The 18587-nt window shown below is 46.7% G+C and overlaps 1 protein-coding gene across 4 annotated transcripts in view; it reads right to left on the reverse strand.

The window, feature by feature from the left end:
* Positions 1-741: 741 nt before the first annotated feature.
* HMGA1 (high mobility group AT-hook 1) overlaps positions 742-18587 on the reverse strand; it is a 45451-nt gene continuing 27605 nt past the window's right edge. For 2 of the 4 annotated variants that reach the window (XM_060231485.1, XM_060231486.1), the window contains exons 3-5: positions 9974-10057; positions 6258-6308; positions 742-2165 (exon numbers count right to left, since the gene is read on the reverse strand). In XM_060231485.1, coding sequence (XP_060087468.1) covers positions 2109-2165; positions 6258-6308; positions 9974-10057 — 192 coding nt within the window. In that variant the 3' untranslated portion in view covers positions 742-2108. Of the gene's footprint in view, positions 2166-6253; positions 6309-9973; positions 10058-18587 lie in introns of all 4 variants that reach the window. The other 2 variants (XM_060231487.1, XM_060231488.1) reach the window with 2 other exon arrangements.

Below are 18587 nucleotides of genomic sequence, written 5' to 3' on the forward strand. Positions count from 1 at the left end.
GGAACTCCTTTACATATTACGTTGCACACCCCTGATGTAGCTATTCCTCCTGAAGCTTACAGTACGCTCTGTAAGCTTTTGGAGGATTGGCTACATCAGGGATGCATGGCCTAATATGCAAAGGAGTTCCTGCTACAAAAAAAGCCCTGAATATACTAGAAGACCCACTGGTCTTCACAGATGGAGAACCACTTTGTCCAGCAATCTTTAGGAGTTAGGCAGCAGTTTAACAGAAGGACTCTCTTAATGTTATGCTGGTTTTGGTTTTTAGAAGTTAGGATTGGATGGAAAGCCTCCCCCTTGCCCCCTAACTATGATGGTGTTGAGGACTGGGCTGCAACGAGTATCAGCTTTTTGGAAAAACTAATTTAAAAAGAGTAAATGTGTGTCAAGGATAATCAAGCTAAGCACTGCTATTGGGGGTGGTTACTCCCAAGCCTCTAATTTAGTGAAAATTAAACTGAGAGCAATCAGCAGAGATTGACACAATCCTTTGTGTGGCCTGAGGCTGTCAAGCATTGCTATGGTTCTGCCCAATACTACTTGTGCAGATTTGGGTGTTGTTTTGCGCACAGGGCCTACAGGAGCTCAGACCTGTTCTTCCAGAAGTAATGCATCATTGTGGGCATCATGGCAAGAACCCCAATATCCTCAATGTCTGGACTGTTGACGCTTAGAAATAATGATGGCTATGAACACAAAGCACCTCCCCTCTTCCCCGATCACTCAGTCTGACAACTGTAAGCTTTATCCCTTTTTAATAGCACAATAGTTTTAAAGTCAACTCAAACTAAATTATCTATAGTGTACAGTTTGTCAGTTCCAGAGAAAAGAAACCAGACAGAACCTGTTGGAATAATAAAACTTTGTAACCAGTACAGCAGCAGCAACAACAGCAGCAACTCCATGTTTAAGAGAATGAAATTTAAATTATCCAGAGGTAGTTGTGAATGAGGGGGAAAAAAAACCTGAAAAGAGGCCTGGTTTGGAAAGACAACTGCAGCTAAAAAATACTAACTGTGCTATTCCCAGTGGGGAAAACACCGAACTAGATGAGACATGAGAGGGCAGGAAGGGAGGGGGAAATTCTGCCATCCTGCTTTCCTTGGTCATGGCAATGTCTTCTTTGGATTCAAAGAAGATCCTTCTGTTTTTCTGTGCAGAATAAGCAGGCACCAAGGGAAAAGCTTTCAGATCTCCCTGCCCTGGGAACTGGCAGCTAAGATCATGATGGGTGAGTGGGACAGGACTCTTACACAATCACTGACACTCATCTGCCACTGGGAGAACTTTCCCAAACAATGCCACTGAGCAGCAATGAAAATACACTGCAAAGCCTATCTTGTCCTTAGTAACTCTACATGCTTCAATTCCAAGAAAGCTGGTTGAGGCTAGACTGCATGCTGGTCAACCAGAACAAACAGGCCTACTACAAGGAACCATATTACACCTGAACCATAGGAAGTGGAGGGAATGTGGCAAAGGAACAACCTCTAAAATCAGCCCTGGTACCCAGGCAAGTAGTACACAATAGGAAATCTCACAAGTTCCCCTTTCCATTGCTTTGGCTCTTTCTACTAAACTTGGTTTCTAGGAGGGGGAAATACAGTGCTCCCCTTTCTCCTCTGTGACATAACCTTTTTGCCACTGCCAGGTATCATCCTTTGGGAGGGTGGTATGCTCTCTCGAAAGGGGAGATCAGGGTTGGTAAAGGAACACTAGGCTGCCCACTCTTTTCAACATGAATAAGTGGTTAATAGAACATTTTATATACACACCTCTCTCTACAAGGAGTGTATTGAAAAGACAGGCCAAGAAACTGATGATAATATAGAACTACATAAACTGGTAGGCTAAAGTTTTAACCCTGTCGCATGAGAGGGGAAAACAAAGTACACTGTTCTCCCTTTAAACATTACACATCAACAAACGTGATGGCTGATTTGTTTTACACCGTATTCCAGTGTTGCTGTTATTTTAACTGTGAGAACATTGGGGATGTGGGGGGAGGGGCAGGAAAGGAAAGAGGATTCTTTGTTCCTTCTTCTGTCCCAAACTTTGACAAGAAATAGGAAACTGAGTTGTGAGGTAGAATCAGTTGACCATCTTCACTGCTCCTCTTCCGATGACTCTTGGGAAATGTTGACTTCCTCTTCCTCCTTCTCCTGCACAGTATGAAAAAAGGGCTGAAAAACTTGTCATGTTTTGCTTGGCTTGACTGACCCCACTCTATAGCATCATCAACAAAACCTACAAAGGACTCAGTTACTAGAAAGTAGGAAGGTACAGAAGTTTAGCCTATCTACAAGCCAAATCCTCTGATGTGGAATCCCACCACCTAGCTCCGATGCATGAGAATGTGTCAGATACATTCACTTTCTTTGGGAAACCAAGCAGTGGTATTAAAAACTGTTGCTCTGATGGAAATGAAGCACCAAGGCCATGTTCACAGGGGAAACCTACACTGAGATAGGAAGCAGATGAACAAGGGATTACATCCTTTAATCAAAGATATCACAATATTTAGTCAATTCACTGTGATCCCTGGTCTACCTTGCTTCAAAAGAAGGGTGTATGAGCACAGTGTACTTTCAGATATTATAATTTCTTACTCCTGCTTCCTTTGCAATAAACTTCAGTCCCCAAAAATATGACAGCTATCCTGCTAGCACTGGTGGAATAGTCTGTGAAAATGGGTACACATAAACTGCCTGCCCCCCAATCACATGCTGAGGATTTGGATTTGAGGTAGCAGAAATCCTTTACTAAAGGAGGAGTAAACCCTGTAGATATAGTGCAGAATCTATATCACCCTGCCCCCATCTAATCAATTGGAGGCAATGATCCTGTAGCATAAAAGCTACACAAAGTGAGCTCAACAGCCAGCACAATCAAGCTGCATGTGTTCTGGCTGTCCTACATCCATAATGCCACAAGAGGGACTCCAGTGTTAAAAACTCTCCTCCCAATTTAACCTCAAAACTAAAACCTTTTCTCTGTATCCCTGCACAACCACAATATGTTCACACAGTTAATAAGTGCACTTCCAACATCCACACCCTTCCATACTTGAAAAGCAATCCTGTGTATATGAGGGGGGACATATTTTTTGAAGAGGTCTCTCCCGTCCACTCTCTCCAAAGAAACACAAATGCTGTCAGAATTAGATGAGTCACGGCTGAGTGTGTGCATGAGTCAGCAACCTCCACTTCCTTGCATTTCATTCATAAAAACATATATTTAAGCCACTTTGGAATGTGCCTGCCAAGTCCGTACAGCGAGTTCCAGGATTACAGATCTCATTTAGTGGAGGAAGGAAATGACTGATACTACTCACTTAACCTTTTCCACTTTTAGGGGAGTGGACAGCAAGTAAGCCAGCTTGCTAGTAAAAGAAGAAATGGTCTGGCAAGCTAATTTAAAGACAACCAGGATGGCTGCATGCATGGTAATTTAAATGGAAGTCAGTTCACAGCAATGTTGAAGCGAATGAACATCTCTTCCTAGGTACAACAACAACAACAAAATTTTATTTGTATCCCGCCCTCCCCGCCAGAGCAGGCTCAGGTACTATTACAGAAGAACACACAGCACTTCAAAGCTGATAGTTGATGGTCACAGCCAGACATAACTCAATACTATCGTAAACATGATTGTTATGGCAAATATTGGCTGCTTTCTTCTGCCATTCTGCTGAAAAAATGTTGCTACAAAGCTGGCATGCTTTTTGCCCTGCCAAACTGGGTCTCACCTGTAACTCTGCTGAAGCCCCCTTCCCCCATCCTGCTGCTATTAGCCTCAACTTTCAAGCAAGGTTTGGGGGGGGGGGGAGGCAAGAAAAAAAGGCAGCGGCAGCAGAGAATGCATATACACTCAGCCATTACTGCTGACAGTCGTATTTGGGCAGAGACAGGAAAATGCTGCAAGCCTAACAGTTCAGTGATAGCCATCATCACTGCAGAAACAGCAGAAGTGGCCAAGGCTCTTATTCCCCTTGTCAGAAAAACCTCATTTTCTGAGAAATTAAAGGCCAAATGCGTCGGTTTGGGTGGATTGTTCTGTGTCAGGATTGCAAGGAGGAAAACAACAAACAACCAAAGCCTCATGCAACAAGGCTGCTGGCACATTTTGGAATGCTGCCTCTGCCGATTACACATTCTTCCAGTCAGCTGCTTCTGGCAGGGCTGTACTACATTTGGGACTACATGATTTCTTCTGTGGTGCCATCAGCAACATAGGGATGCTCTGGGTCTGTACAGAGTGGAGAGCATGGCTTATTTTGCCCTCAGCAACACACTTGGCCCGGTAGGTTTGTTTCAGGAATGGCAGTGCCTCCCATACCAAAGCTGGATTTAAAATACTCCTAGGGTGATAGTCCTGATTTTACACAAAAACTTCTCATTAGCCCTAGCAGAACAAGAACTACACAGCTAGGACCAAGGCTTTAAAAAAAAAGTGAGCTGTACTTAATAGGCAAGAATGATAAGGCCAAAGAAGTCCCTTTATAACATATCCCATGTTCTTGTATGTATTCCATTACAGGCAGAGACTACATGGGAAGAGTAAAGACTGCAGCTATCATAAGAAACATAGGTATTGTAATAAAGAAGTCTTTCGCAGCTGTAAGCAAACCCTTCCAAAGCAAGCCCTATACAACGTAATGCAAGATCTGTCCTGGTGTGAACTGAAAAGCTTGCATCCTTATGGAATGAGGATTTCCTATCAGAACAGCCAGTATAACCAGCAAGTATAGCTAGCAAGAGCACCTTTAATAGTATGAAATTAAGGGGCTCCTCTAAAAGAATGAGGCCAGATTAAGCTCCCAGAGTCTCACTCTGCAGGAATGCTCAAATGCCGCACTGGTAACACCAAGTCTGTGCCAGGTAACTACAGAGATCAAGCCACTTCCTGTTACTCACTTCTAGGCAAGTGAAAGACAAAACATTTTCACTATACTGTGGGGAGGGAATCTAAATGACTGCTTTGTTTCAATCAACTATGTAAGAAAGAAAATCACCAAAGACCCGTGACAGCACTTTGGACTTCAAGAATACACCCAATAACCTCTCATGTGCTGTATAACACCTTCAAGAAGTACTAGAATTTGCCACGTACTATGCAGCATTGGTTGTATCTTACAACACAGTACCCTGGCCTCAGTAGGAACCCTTACTGATGCAATACACTGGGGCCTATGGCATTTGAATTAAGGTTTTAGCAAACTGAGGTTAAAATACTTAACATGGACACATCTAGAAATAATGGGAAGGAAATGAGTCATTTGCACCAAAATTCAGGCTTCTGGTTAAACTGAGAAGTTACTAAGTAGGAACAAGGCTTTAGCTTGGATCCTACACCCTTTTTCTGCTTGTGTCCTCTTTGTCCATTATGGAAGTGGTCTTCTGCCATGAAGCATGTTCTTCTCACACTAGGTACATTTCAACTCCTTGAAAGACATTAGCCTTGCATGTGCAGAAGTGCCTAGCACTTGATGAAAGAGTGTTCTGCAAAGGAGGATAACTGCTGCAATGGACAAAGAAGAGAACAAGCAGGAAAATGTACAGGAGCCAAGCCTATGCTTTGTCATCGGAGATGTAGATAACCTAAAATTGACCTCTGAGAATGCAACCAGTTAGTTCAAAACACAGAATCATCTCTTCTCACTACCTTCATTCGGGCATGACCATTCCATGCCTAGACAGAAATAATCTTGTGCAGTTACTTCTTGGATGGGGAAGGAAGAAGAGTGCTCTTTTATTTCAACAATGCAACATCAAGTTTGGTTCACTTGTTTATTTTAAACAGTAGATTATACCAGTGATGCTGATATGATGGGCGTCTTCCAGTTTCTCAGCCTGTTGTGCAACCATTGTGCAGATGGATTATTGTATGTTCTCCAAATTAGTTGCAGCATCGCTTGCATTTACTTCTCCTGAAGCAAGAGGATCAGACTCCACATAGGAAGGCATAACTGGCTTTATCCTATGTCAGCATCTGAAGCCAACATCCGTAACCATGTCCTAGAGGCACAGTTCAGCATGCATGGCAGCCAATGACAAAGACTGAGATTGCAGCATTATAGCTCTAGGGTGACAATTTCAGAACAAAGTATCAGATTGATGATCAACTGTCAAAAATGTATTTGACCCTGACTAGAATGGATTCACATGAGGTTCAATACATTCATGACCTCTTTTATCAATTTTGTTTTTTATCCACTATGGCTTTAAAACAAAAACAAAAGGAACAATACATACTGATTTTTTAGGGCGGCCTCGAGGTTTCCTCCCAGGTGTTGCAGAAGTTTTCTGAACAGAAAAAGAAGAGGAAAGATTATCAACCATACCAAATCCAGAAATATTTCAGACCCTTCCTAGTTTCTATATCTTTTATCTCTTTATTATACTTTCTCAAGAGTTGTCCAGTTTATCACACTCTTCCTTACTACAACTATCACAGTTTCATTAAAACTAGTGGCAGCCTGTCACAAAATATTAGGAAAACTGAAGCAGCCTGGTTTTGGCTTAAGCAGACAAAGTACTTAGGGACCCATTCCTGAATTATTGCTCCAGGAAATTCAATGTGCCTTTAAGAAAGCCAGGAAAAGCATTATTCAGTTTTATTTAACAGACATCACATCCTTTGGAAGCGTGTTGCTTGAAATGGCCTGCAGGACACTTATCTGTAAATATTCTTCAGAGAAGAAAGTCTTGTTTCATTCTGAGACCCTGAACACACAGACTCTCTACAAGTGACATCATGTGTGTTGAAATAAACATACATAGTGGGACAGAGCATGAATTCACTGGCCCTGCCTATGTGCTACTGTCAGCATATATAGAAATGTTACACCTGTAAGCTTAGCTTGCATTACTGGAAATACTGCTTTTTCAAATGTTCCTAATCACCGGGACACAACACCTATGCACAGGTGTCCATGAGCTAGTGATTCTGTGTAGGTGAAGTGCAGGGCTAGCCTGCTCTCCCTCACACATTTTGATTTCAGTATGCATCATACTGTCTGTTGAGGTCTACAGTAGCATTGTAATCAAAAAAGGGTTAATGAAAGTTTTTTTTTAAAAAAATTAAATGCAATTAAATGCTGTGTTACTGATACAACCTTAAGTGATGTTCTTGCAGGGGGGTATGTGAATGTGAACCTTTAGAGAACAGCGATGAATGAAAGAAACCAAATTATGTCATCTGCCAAGAAAAACACACTTTAGTTTCTCAAATGTTCTCAATAGGAGAAAAAAGTAATAAAGTCTCATGAAGTCTAAGCCAGATCAGAGGATGTGACTCATGTGTCCTTTGGACACTTGGGGTTGGCAACAATGCCTCTTTCATCTGGCCTTCTGGGGGTCAATGCCACAAGACCTTCCCTTGTCATCCCTCCCCATCATAGCCTTTTCCAACTGAAGCCATCTGGGATCCCAACCCCATGACTCAGAAATGCAGGATATGAGTCGCATATTTTCAAAACAGGTTTGAAACAAACACACCCCATCCTCAGAGCCTTGTGTGCCTCCCCCTGAACATCTTCCCAAGTTGTTTTCACTTGTGTCTTTGAGGACAGGCCTTTAAGGACCACAGCCCAAATCTCAGCCTTCATCCAGAACTCCCTCTAGGCCCCCAAGACAGCAGGTGCTCTACCTGAACCCAGATTCCAGCTATAGCCATTACTACCCCAAAGGGGAGCAAAATCCTGTTAGCAGTAACGGGGGGTGGCATCACAGAGGCTGGGTGCTACACAACAGAATGTACAGTCTTTGTGTCCAAAACCTGCAGAATTTGGGGTGGGGGATGGGGACAGAATCTAATCTCAGCTAATCCAAACAGCAAACAAGGGGCTAGCATACAGAAAAGGTTTTTCAGATCTTGTGTGTACATCATTTTCATGGCATCTGTGTTCCATTCTGGCTTAATGAAAAATGAATGCATAAGGAAAACTGGCCAAGCAACAAAAACAACCTGCTGCCTTAATGTAGAGAAGGCCTGGAAGGTAAACCTAACTCAATTACCTGCTGTTCCTTTGGATCCACAGTACCCAAAGAATGCTGCCTAAGGGCTATGGATGAAATGCTGACCCCCACCCTTCCTATCCATAACATAGCTGTATAAGTAGCCTTACAAGTGCCAGTACGAAGATGATGATGATATTGGGTTTATATCCCTTCCTATACTCTGAATCTCAGAGTGGTCACAATCTCCTTTACCTTCCCCCCACAACAGACACCCCGTGAGGTAGGCGGGGCTGAGAGAGCTCTTACAGCAGCTGCCCTTTCAAGGATGACTCCTGCAAGAGCTATGGCTGACCCAAGGCCATTCCAGCAGGTGCAAGTGAAGGAGTGGGGAATCACACTTAACCACTACACCAAACTGGCTCTACACTACACCAAACTGGAAGCTACTAAACCCACGGTAACAACTGCTGCTATGTTCGATAGGGAGTATAGGCAGGAAGGCAGTTATCCAAGTAGATATCACAGGGAACACCATGTGAGTATGCCAAACACTTTTTCTAAAGTCCCTTTTCCAGAGCAGAGAACACAGCTTTAGGTCCCCAACTCTTATGTGAACATATTCAGCCAAGTCAATTCAGTATGACAGACTCCTGTTCTCGGCCTTTATACAGGTGGAAGAGCAGCTGTAAGGAGCCAGGTGCAAAACAGGCAGAAGCAACTATCCTCCACCACTTGTTGGGTGCTCTCTTCCCTTCACATTTCTAAGGACTGAACAGATGGTCAAAAGCTAGGGCTAAGCCAAGGTGTCCACTGAAATAACCCCAGCAGCCTGGCTGCCAATTCGAGAGGCGGCATCTGTTGCTCTAAAAGCAGCTGGACACTTAAAGATCCTTGTCTATATAATGGGGGAGGGAGTGGTGAAGAGTGTGCCGAATATGCTCAGCATGAATTAGTTCTGTGTTTTGCATTTAAAAAAACAAAAACAAGAAAGTCACAACAGCTGCCAAGTTACCAACTGTGGGGTTATTTATTTACTCACTTGTCGCCTTTCCAATCCCCACCTACTTCTGACTGCATGGCACCAGATGGCATCAAGGCTTCACTCACCACCAGCCTGGAGAAATGATATGGGTGGGCAGCTGCTATACAGGATGAAAGACTGGGGAAAAAAGGGGGCCAGGAATTTAAGAGCCCTGGAGCTGGGGAGGGGTTCATGCCACTCTACTCCCCTACATGAATTTCATATCTTCCTTTTACACAAATGAGCGGGACGTGTATTTCCTCCCCTTAAAGACACATGTAGGCCAGCTGCCAGGACACACTCTCACAAAAAGCAAATGTCACCAGCTGTCTGGCTAATTCAAATACCTTCCACACAAAACAAGTTAGGTTTCAATGTCTGTGAGACTCCTCTATTCCTTCTTTGCCCTCAAGATCAAAATGTAGACAAAATTCATACCCAATTCTCTTTTGAAATATGGCATTTTTCAGATGGAGACAGAGCCAAACTTGACACCATTTTAGATCTATGGTCTGCAGCCACGTTTGCTTAACAGAGAAGGCAGAAATAGAGGGTACATTTGGGACAAAGATCTGGGGTATATTTGGGAAAGATCTGGGTGGGAGCTTAATCCCTTCAGTACCTGCTCATTCTACCCTCTTCAGGCAATGCTGTGCCTGCATCCAGGCTCATTTTGGCCCATCAGAAGCATCTGTAGAAGAATATTGTGATAACACCATTATTAAGGCCAAAGACCAAAATTCATAGCTTTGTGCTTTTTAGTCAGTCATAACTGGAAAAAAATGCCTATGCACTATCCAAATTGCAGTTATTGCTGAGAGAATGCCTTTCACTCTTCATGTGGATTATTCATTTTTTCCATGGGAAGGGATTTTTTTTTTTTTTGCTAAGGGCATCAATCTAGATGCAGCCTTAGAGTTATTTCCAGGTAGTGTGCACACAGAAATGCAGACCAGAGATTAAGGCCCCACTCCCCCACTCCACTTACCCTTCCCTTTGAAGCAGCCTTGTTTTTGCTCCCCTTTGGTCTGCCACGTGGTCTCTTGGGGACTGGTGCCTCGCTGGGTTCCTGCTACAAAGAAAGCACATCACAGTCAAAAATAGGGGAACGAAGATCAACATGCCTGTTGCTTTGTCCCTACCTGCCTCAGTCTAAGCTCCTTCTGCTTCCCATTCACAGATGTGACAGAAGTACCCCATCAATCTGTGGTAGAGGAAAGACAGGTTGCTTACCTGTAACTGTAGATCTTTGAGTGGTCATCTGTGCATTCACACTCATGGGATAGAGTGCCTGCGCCGATTGGTACCTAAAAAGCCCGGGATTTTTTGCACTCGGCACCAGTGGGCATGCGCAGGCGTCCCAGTACGCATGCTCACCGGAGCTAGTGCGCGGATCCCGCCAGTTCCTTCTTGACCGCTGGAAGCCCCTAACATAGGGAGACCGTCAGCAGTGGGGAAGGAGGGCGGGTAGTGTGAATGCAAAGATGACCACTCGAAGATCTACAGTTACAGGTAAGCAACCTGTCTATCTTCTTTGTGGTCTCTGTGCTTCACACTCATGGGAGATTAGCAAGCAAGACATACCTGGAGGCAGCACCACAGCTCCCAGATGAGTCCTCTGCTTAGCATGCACATCCAGAGCATGCGGAGAGGACCAGGTGGCGGCCTTGCACACATCCGTCAAGGAAACCCTTCAGGAACGCCACTGACGTCGCCATCGCTCTAGTAGAGTGTCCACAAATGGGCCCAGGCAATGGCTTCTTTGCCAGCAAGTAACACAGTTTAATAGTCTTAGTGAGCCACTTCGAAAGTCGCTGAGATGAAATTCTGGAGCCCAACTTAGGAGCAGCATAAGAAACAAAAAGATGCTGGTCCTGGCAAAAACTCTTAGAACGACTCAAATAAAACAGTAATGCACGCTCAACATCCAAAGCGTGCCACTGACGTTCCTCATCCAAGGAAGGCGTGGGATAAAATGTGGGTAACCAAACGTCCAACTTAAGGTGAAACTGGGAAGCCACCTTAGGAAGAAAGAAACATCAGGAGCCAATGACACCCCAGACTCATGAAAAACTAAATATGGGTGGTCACAACATATAGCCATGAGTTCCCCTACACGGTGTGCCGACGTGATAGCCATCCAAAAGGCAGTCTTCCATGACAGAAGTTGAAGAGAACAGGTTGCCATTGGTTCGAAGAGACGCCAAGTCAACCTGTCCAATACTAAAGGCAAGTCCCACAACTGTGGAGATGATCTTGATGGAGGATGCAATCTGAGCAGTCCTTTTAGAAACCTCTTTGAATGAGGATGAGTAAAACCTGAATGCCCCTCAACAGGCTCATGGTATGCCTGATATTGCTGATAAATAAACTTTAACAGAAGAAAAGGAAAGTCCAGCATCCACCAAAGATAACAGAAAATCAAAAATCACTGACAGACCCACCCGTTGGGGTGAGACTGTAGGGTCAGCCAAAAACTGAAGAAACTTCCCCCACTTCCTGTCATAGGAAGCACGGGTAGCCAACTTTCTACTATTTAGAAAGACGTGTTGGACTCTGCTGGAGAACTCACAGGGTCAATGAACCATGCCATCAACTTTAGATGAGGCACATTGCGATGAAACACGTGTCCGTCCTGGGCCGACAGACGGTCCGGTTCCACCGGAAACTGATAGACAACCCCCCTCGCTAATTGAAGCAAGATTGGGAACCAGTTCTGCTGAGACCACCACGGCGTCACTAGAATGCACCGCGGTCTCTCCCTCGCAATTTTGTTGACAACTCTTGTCAGCAGTGGCAGAGGTAGAAACATATATAGGAACCAATCGTTCCACGGGAACATCAAGCCGTCTCCCAATGACTCTGGATCCATGCCCCCCCCGGAACAGAACAGAGGACACTTCCAATTCCTGGCTGTGGCAAACACATCCACCTGAGGATACCCCCAGAGCTGAAACGCAGGTTGAAGGAAGCACCACTGCATCTCCCACTCGTGTGGAGATGCTGCTCCTCTGCTCAACGAGTCCGCCTGCAGACTGAGCACCCCCGGAAGGTGCGCAACCTTTACATAGATGCCATGCTCCAGGCACTCCATTCACAGTTCTATTGCTAGCGCACAGAGCCGTCGAGAGACTGTCCCACCCTGCCTGTTGACATAACAAAGGGCTGTAGTATTGTCTGTCAACAGGGCCACAGCCTTCCCCCCCTACCATGGGACGGAAAGACCGAAGGGCGAAATGAATTCCCAACAGTTCCAGATAGTTTATGTGGCAATGAGTCAGCTGTGTAGGCCAAGGGCCCCCTACACACAGATAGTCTATGTGAGCACCCCAGCCCCACAAAGACGCATCTGTGGTGATCATAACTGTCGTCACAGGTAGATGGAAGGGAGCTCCCTGACAGATGTTATTTCTGGATTTCCACCATTTCAGGGTCCAGAGAATCGAGGGTGGAATTGTAAACCTCTTCCGAGGTGAGTCCCGTAAAGGCTGAAACTGTCTGAGGAACCACAGTTGAAGACCTCTCATTCTCAATTTTGCAAACAGCAGCACACTTGTAGTCGCCACCATCAGCCCCAGCATCCACTGCAGTGCTGTGCCATGCCCCATTTCTGACTTTGGAAGAGATGGATGAGATTGATAATGTCCATCGCTCTCTGCTGAGGCAGAAAAGTGCGGTGAGGGCTTGTGTCCAGCAAGGCCCCTATAAACTGAACTGTCCGTGATGGTGTAAGATGAGACTTTGTCATGTTGACCTGCAGACCTAAGGTGTGAAGAAAATGAAGAGTAGTTGCAATATGGCCGGAAAGACGTTCTTTTGACTCCGCCACAAGGAGCCAGTCATTGATATATGGAAAGACGACTATGCCTTGAAGCCGAAGATGCGCAGCTACAACACTCATCATCTTGGTGAACACCCGTGGTGCAGTGCACAGGCCGAATGGAAGGGCTTTGTATTGAAAATGGTTGAAACCTATTGCAAAACAAAGCCTGTATGAAGGATGGATGCTGACATGGAAGTAGGCATCCTTGAGATCCAACGTTGCCATCCAGTCCCCTTGGTTGATGAGGGGAAGGATTGTTTGCAGGGTTGACATCCTGAACTTCTGGTACACGATAAACTTGTTCAGATTTCAAAGGTCCATAATTGGTCTCAATCCCCCATCCCATTTGGGAACCAGGAAATAACGAGAGTAGAACCCGCCTGTTCTGGCCTCCACTGGGACTGCTTCTATGGCTTGTTTCTGCAAGAGGTTGCTCACCTCCGCCAGCAGAGGTGGGGAGGGATGTGTGGTGACAATCACTGACTGAGTCGGAACCTGAACAAAGTCTATCTTGTATCCTTCTGCTATGATGGAAGGAGCCCACCTGTCTGTGGAGAGGGAGTCCCAAGCCAGAAGATATTGACGGAGGCAGATATGTGACAAAGGAGGGGCGGCAATGCGTGCTGCAGAAAAGTCAAAGGCCCTGCTTCTGTGGGCAGGCACCCTTAGATTTGCCAGTAGTTTGAGATGCTGAAGCAAATCTGTTTTTGTTATTTCCCCTATAGGGGGACCTACTCTCTGGTTGCAAAGAGCGAGGTCTCCACTGCTGGTCGGGGGAGAATTTCCAGTAGGGCCTCTTGGGTCAAGATTTATGCCATTGCTTCGGCTTGCCAGCCCTGGAGGAAGCCGGGACACCCAGGTTTCTTGAGGTCTTAATACTTTTGTCCATCTCTTGAAGGACACTGTCGGTGGTTGAACTAAGCAGACCTTCACCTTCGAAAGACAGCTCTTCCACATAGGCCCTGGTGTCAGGCTGAAGAGCTGTAGACCTTAGCCAAGAGTGACGAAGCAGGGAAACGGCAGAGGTGATGGTTTTAGCCGATACATCCACCATGTGCTTTGCTGCAACCAGTTGTTGCTTAGTCACAGCAAAGCCCTCCTTTTGCAGCTTCTTAAACGAAGATCACTTCTCCTTGCTCAAGGAAGACAATAGCGGTGTGAGCTACTCCCAAATGGAGTATTGGTAGCGAGCCATGCACGCTGCATAACTGGAGACCTTTACTCCCAATGCTCCAGCTGAATAGAATTTTCTGCCTGCATTGTCTAATTTCTTGCCGTCTTTGTCAGGTGGAGAAGAATGGGTCTTGCGTGCCTTAGAGGACGAAAAAACCACCACCGAGTTGGGCTTGGGGTGGGCAAACAAACTCAGCACCAGCCTCCTGGACCCGATACATATGGTCCAGTCTCCGCGTAGAGATCGGCTTTACCCAGGGCTCCTTTACCGCCTGCAGGATGACTTTGGTCACTGGAAGGGTCACAGCTGTCTATGTGTCTCTCTGCATTATATCGAAGACGGTATCATCGATGTGAGGGAGAGGGAGTGTGAGGGAGAGGGAGTGTGCCATCCGCTTCACCAGGTCCCCATAAGTCTTCAGATCTTCCGATGGAAATATGGGAAGGTCCTCAGCAATATGTTACTCTGGCGAAGGTTCCACTGCCCAGTCAGGATCATCGGTATCGACCTCAGAGTCCGATGACGAGGAGTCTTTTCTCACCGAGTGCTCAGACAGTATTGGGGTCGAAGCTCGCTCAGGTGACCGCAGCGACACCGATGAACGCGCTTGCACTTCCTCCACTCGCTCTCTGCGTTGCTCGGGAGGGATCGACACCGATGCACGATGGAGTGATGTGAAACCCTCGAGAGATGCGAGGCTTCCGACCGCTGGTCCCATTCAGGGAAGTCACGTGGAGGGTACCGCTGGTATGGCGGGTATGGGTAACCATAGGAACAAGGCCACTGACGTTGATACCACAGCGGAGGTGGCGGGAAACGTCTAACCATAGCAGCTGGTTCAAGCTCTCTCCGTCCCACCGTCGGTGGAAGAGGTGCCAGAGGTTCGTTCGGCGCCGAAGCCTCTATCTCCGATACCAAACAACTGTCACTCCGACGACGCGATCCTGATCTCGATGAATGGGTGCACTGGGTCAGATCTATCTCCTGCTCAGATCCCGACAGATGGATCGGCTGCGAACTTCTGCTTCTCAACACTGAAGGACTCCGTGGACGCGGAGACGCCAGGATCTTCCCAGGTGAAGCAGCTTGCGTCAATACCGAAGCATCCCAAGAAGGAGAAGGAGTGTGGGAAAGTCTGTTCTTCCGCTTCTCTTTCGACGTTTCTTGGCCGGGGTCGCCACTAACCCTTCAGAGGGTCGCTTTGTGGGTCAGCCTCGCTCGGTCGGCATATCGGTCTGCACCGGTGATGATAGATTGACCGATGTAACCATCGGGCCTCTTCTCCCATTGATACCGACGGGCCCGTTGCCATTTTCAGTGGACGGAGAGCCGATTCTATGAGTGCTGCCGATAGCCTTGCCGCCCGGTTTTTGCAAGTTTGTTTAGAGAAACGCTAGCAATGCAGGCACGAGTCGACTCGGTGTCCCTTGCCCAGACACAATAAGCAGAGGGAGTGACAGGAGGTGCAATTTTGCTACCACACTTGCAATGTTTAAAAACCCCCCAATGGCTTTCCATTGGCGCCAGAACCCACACAGAACGATCTCTGAGGGAATGGGGGAAAAATAAAGCCTCAAAGAGCAATTCCAACAAGAGTCTCTCTCTTTTTTTTTTAAACAATAACTCTAACACTTTACTATACTATGAAAAAACAAACGGGCTATATAACAAGGAGAAAATCCAAAGAATTACCAAATACTGACCGCAGCAACTGAAAGGAGATCCTAACAACGCGGCGGACAAAAAGGAACTGGCAGGATTCACGTGCTGGCTCCAGTGAGCATGCATACTGGGATGCCTGCGCATGCCCACTGGTGCCGAGCGCGAAAAATCCCAGGCTTTTTAGGTACCGATTCGGGGGATTGGCGCAGGCGCTATATCCCATGAGTGTGAAGTACAGAGACCACGAAGAAGATCACAATTTACAGTTATGTCATCTGCCCCATGGCACAGAGTGTGAAAGCTGCAGTACTGCAGTCCTAAGCTCTGCTCACGACCTGAGTTTGATCCCTGGTGGAAGCTGGGTTTTCAGGTAGCCAGCTCAAGGTTGACTCAGCCTTCCATCCTTCCGAGGTCGGTAAAATGAGTACCCAGCTTGCTGGGGGGAAAGTGTAGATGACTGGGGAAGGCAATGTTAAACCACCCTATAAAAAGTCTGCTTTGAAAACGTTGTGAAAGCAACGTCACCCCAGAGTCGGAAACAACTGGTGCTTGTATAGGGGACCTTTCCTTTCCTTCCACCAAAATCATTATTAGGAATAATCTGTGGTACTATACTCTTGTTTCCAACTACTAATATCAAGAGCTAAGAAACCAAAAGACTTTGCTGCCCAGACATTTACCTATATCTCTCTCTCTCTCGGCTTGGCTTCGTGAACGAAGATTTAAGAAGGGTGCAATAGTCCACGTTTGCTGCAGGCTCGCTGGTGGCTGACAAGACCAATGTGGGACAGGCAGGTCCGGCCACAGCGGCTGCAGGGAAAAGTCTGATTTAGGGTTGGTCCGGTAGCAGTGCGATTCTTCCTCAATCTCCTTTTGTCCTCAAGACCAGCTATGCGTGCGTTCTCAAAGGAAGAGACAGCCTGGTGGATGGTGTGCCACCATGCTTTGCGATCTGAGGCTAGGTCAGACCACTGGTGATGGTTGATGTGACAGGTGCTAAGGGATTTCTTCAAGGAGTCCTTGTACCTCTTCTTTGGTGCCCCTCTATTTCGATGACCGGTGGAGAGTTCGCCATACAGGGCAATCTTGGGAAGGCGGTGGTTTTCCATCCTAGAAATATGCCCTGCCCAGCGCAGCTGCGTCTTCAACAGCAGTGCCTCAATGCTGGTAACCTCCGCCCGCTTGAGGACTTCAGTGTTGGTCACAAAGTCACTCCAGTGGATGTTGAGGATGGTGCGAAGGCAGCGCTGATGAAAGCGCTCAAGGAGTCGCAGGTGATGACGGTATAAAACCCACGATTCAGAGCCGTAGATGAGGGTTGTCATCACAACCGCTTTGTAAACATTGATCTTTGTGCCTTTTTTCAGATGCTTGTTGCTCCACACTCTTTTGTGCAGTCGGCCAAATGCACGGTTTGCCTTTGCCAGCCTGTTGTCAATCTCCTTGTCGATCTTGGCATCTGAGGAGATGATGCACCCCAGGTAGCTGAACTGCTGGACTGTCTTCAGAACTGATTCACCCACAGTGATGCAGGGGGGGTGATAATCTTCCTGGGGTGCAGGCTGGTGGAGAACTTCTGTCTTCTTCAGACTAACTTCTAGGCCGAATAGCTTGGCAGCCTCTGCAAAGCAGGACGTCATATGCTGCAGAGCTGATACCGAGTGGGAGACGAGTGCAGCATCATCAGCAAACAGTAGCTCTCGGATGAGTTTTTCCATTGTCTTGGAGTGTGCCTTTAGTCGCCTCAGGTTGAACAGGCTGCCATCGGTACGATAGCAGATGTATACACCATTGTCATCATTTAGATCTACTGCGGCTCTTTGAAGCATCATGCTAAAGAAGATCGTAAAGGAGTTGGCGCGAGAACGCAGCCTTGCTTTACACCTGTGCCTATTGGGAAGGGCTCCGAGAGGTCGTTGCAGTGTCTGACTTGGCCTCGCTGGTCTTCGTGTAGCTGGATGATCATGCTGAGGAACCTTGGGGGACATCCTAAACGTTCCAAGATTTGCCACAGGCCTTTCCTGCTAACGGTATCGAAAGCTTTGGTAAGGTCGACAAAAGTCACATACAGAGCCTTGTTCTGTTCCCTGCATTTCTCTTGGAGCTGCCTGAGAACAAATACCATGTCGGTGGTGCTCCTGTTAGCTCTGAAGCCGCACTGGCTCTCAGGGAGGAGTTCTTCTGCAATGGTGGGCACCAGTCTGTTCAGGAGTATTCTGGCAAGGATTTTGCCTGCGATGGAGAGCAGGGTTATCCCCCGGTAGTTGGAGCAGTCTGACTTTTCCCCTTTGTTCTTGTATAGGGTGATGATGATTGCATCGCGAAAGTCCTGTGGTAATTTGCCTTGTTCCCAGCAGGTGACAAGTACTTTGTGAAGTGAGCTATGCAGTACTGTGCCCCCATGCTTCCAGATCTCTGGTGGAATTCCATCAACTCCCGCTGCCTTGCCACTTTTCAGTTGCTTGATGGCTTTAACAGTCTCTTCTAGGGTGGGGATCTCATCCAACTCTGTTTTCACCGGTTGAAGTGGGGTGAGGTGGATTGCTGAATCTTGAACTACGCGGTTGGCACTGAAGAGAACCTGAAAATACTCTGACCACCGGTTCAGTATGGATGCCTTGTCTGTGAGGAGCACTTGGCCGTCTACACTATGCAAGGGACTCTGAGCCTGATATGATGGGCCATATACTGCCTTCAGGGCTTCGTAGAACCCTCTTAAATCACCAGTGTCTGCACACAGCTGGGTTCTCTCTGCAAGCTTGGTCCACCACTCGTTCTGAATGTCTCGAAGCTTGCGCTGGAGGTTGCTACATGCAGCGCGAAAGGTTGCTTTTTTCCCAGGACAGGAGGGCTGAGCAAGATGTGCTTGGTAGGCAGATCTCTTTTTTGCCAGTAATTCTTGGAGCTCTTGATTGTTCTCATCAAACCAGTCCTTGTTCTTCC

The sequence above is a fragment of the Heteronotia binoei genome, chromosome 2 (assembly GCF_032191835.1).
Source record: "Heteronotia binoei isolate CCM8104 ecotype False Entrance Well chromosome 2, APGP_CSIRO_Hbin_v1, whole genome shotgun sequence".
Classification (NCBI taxonomy): Eukaryota; Metazoa; Chordata; class Lepidosauria; order Squamata; family Gekkonidae; genus Heteronotia; species Heteronotia binoei.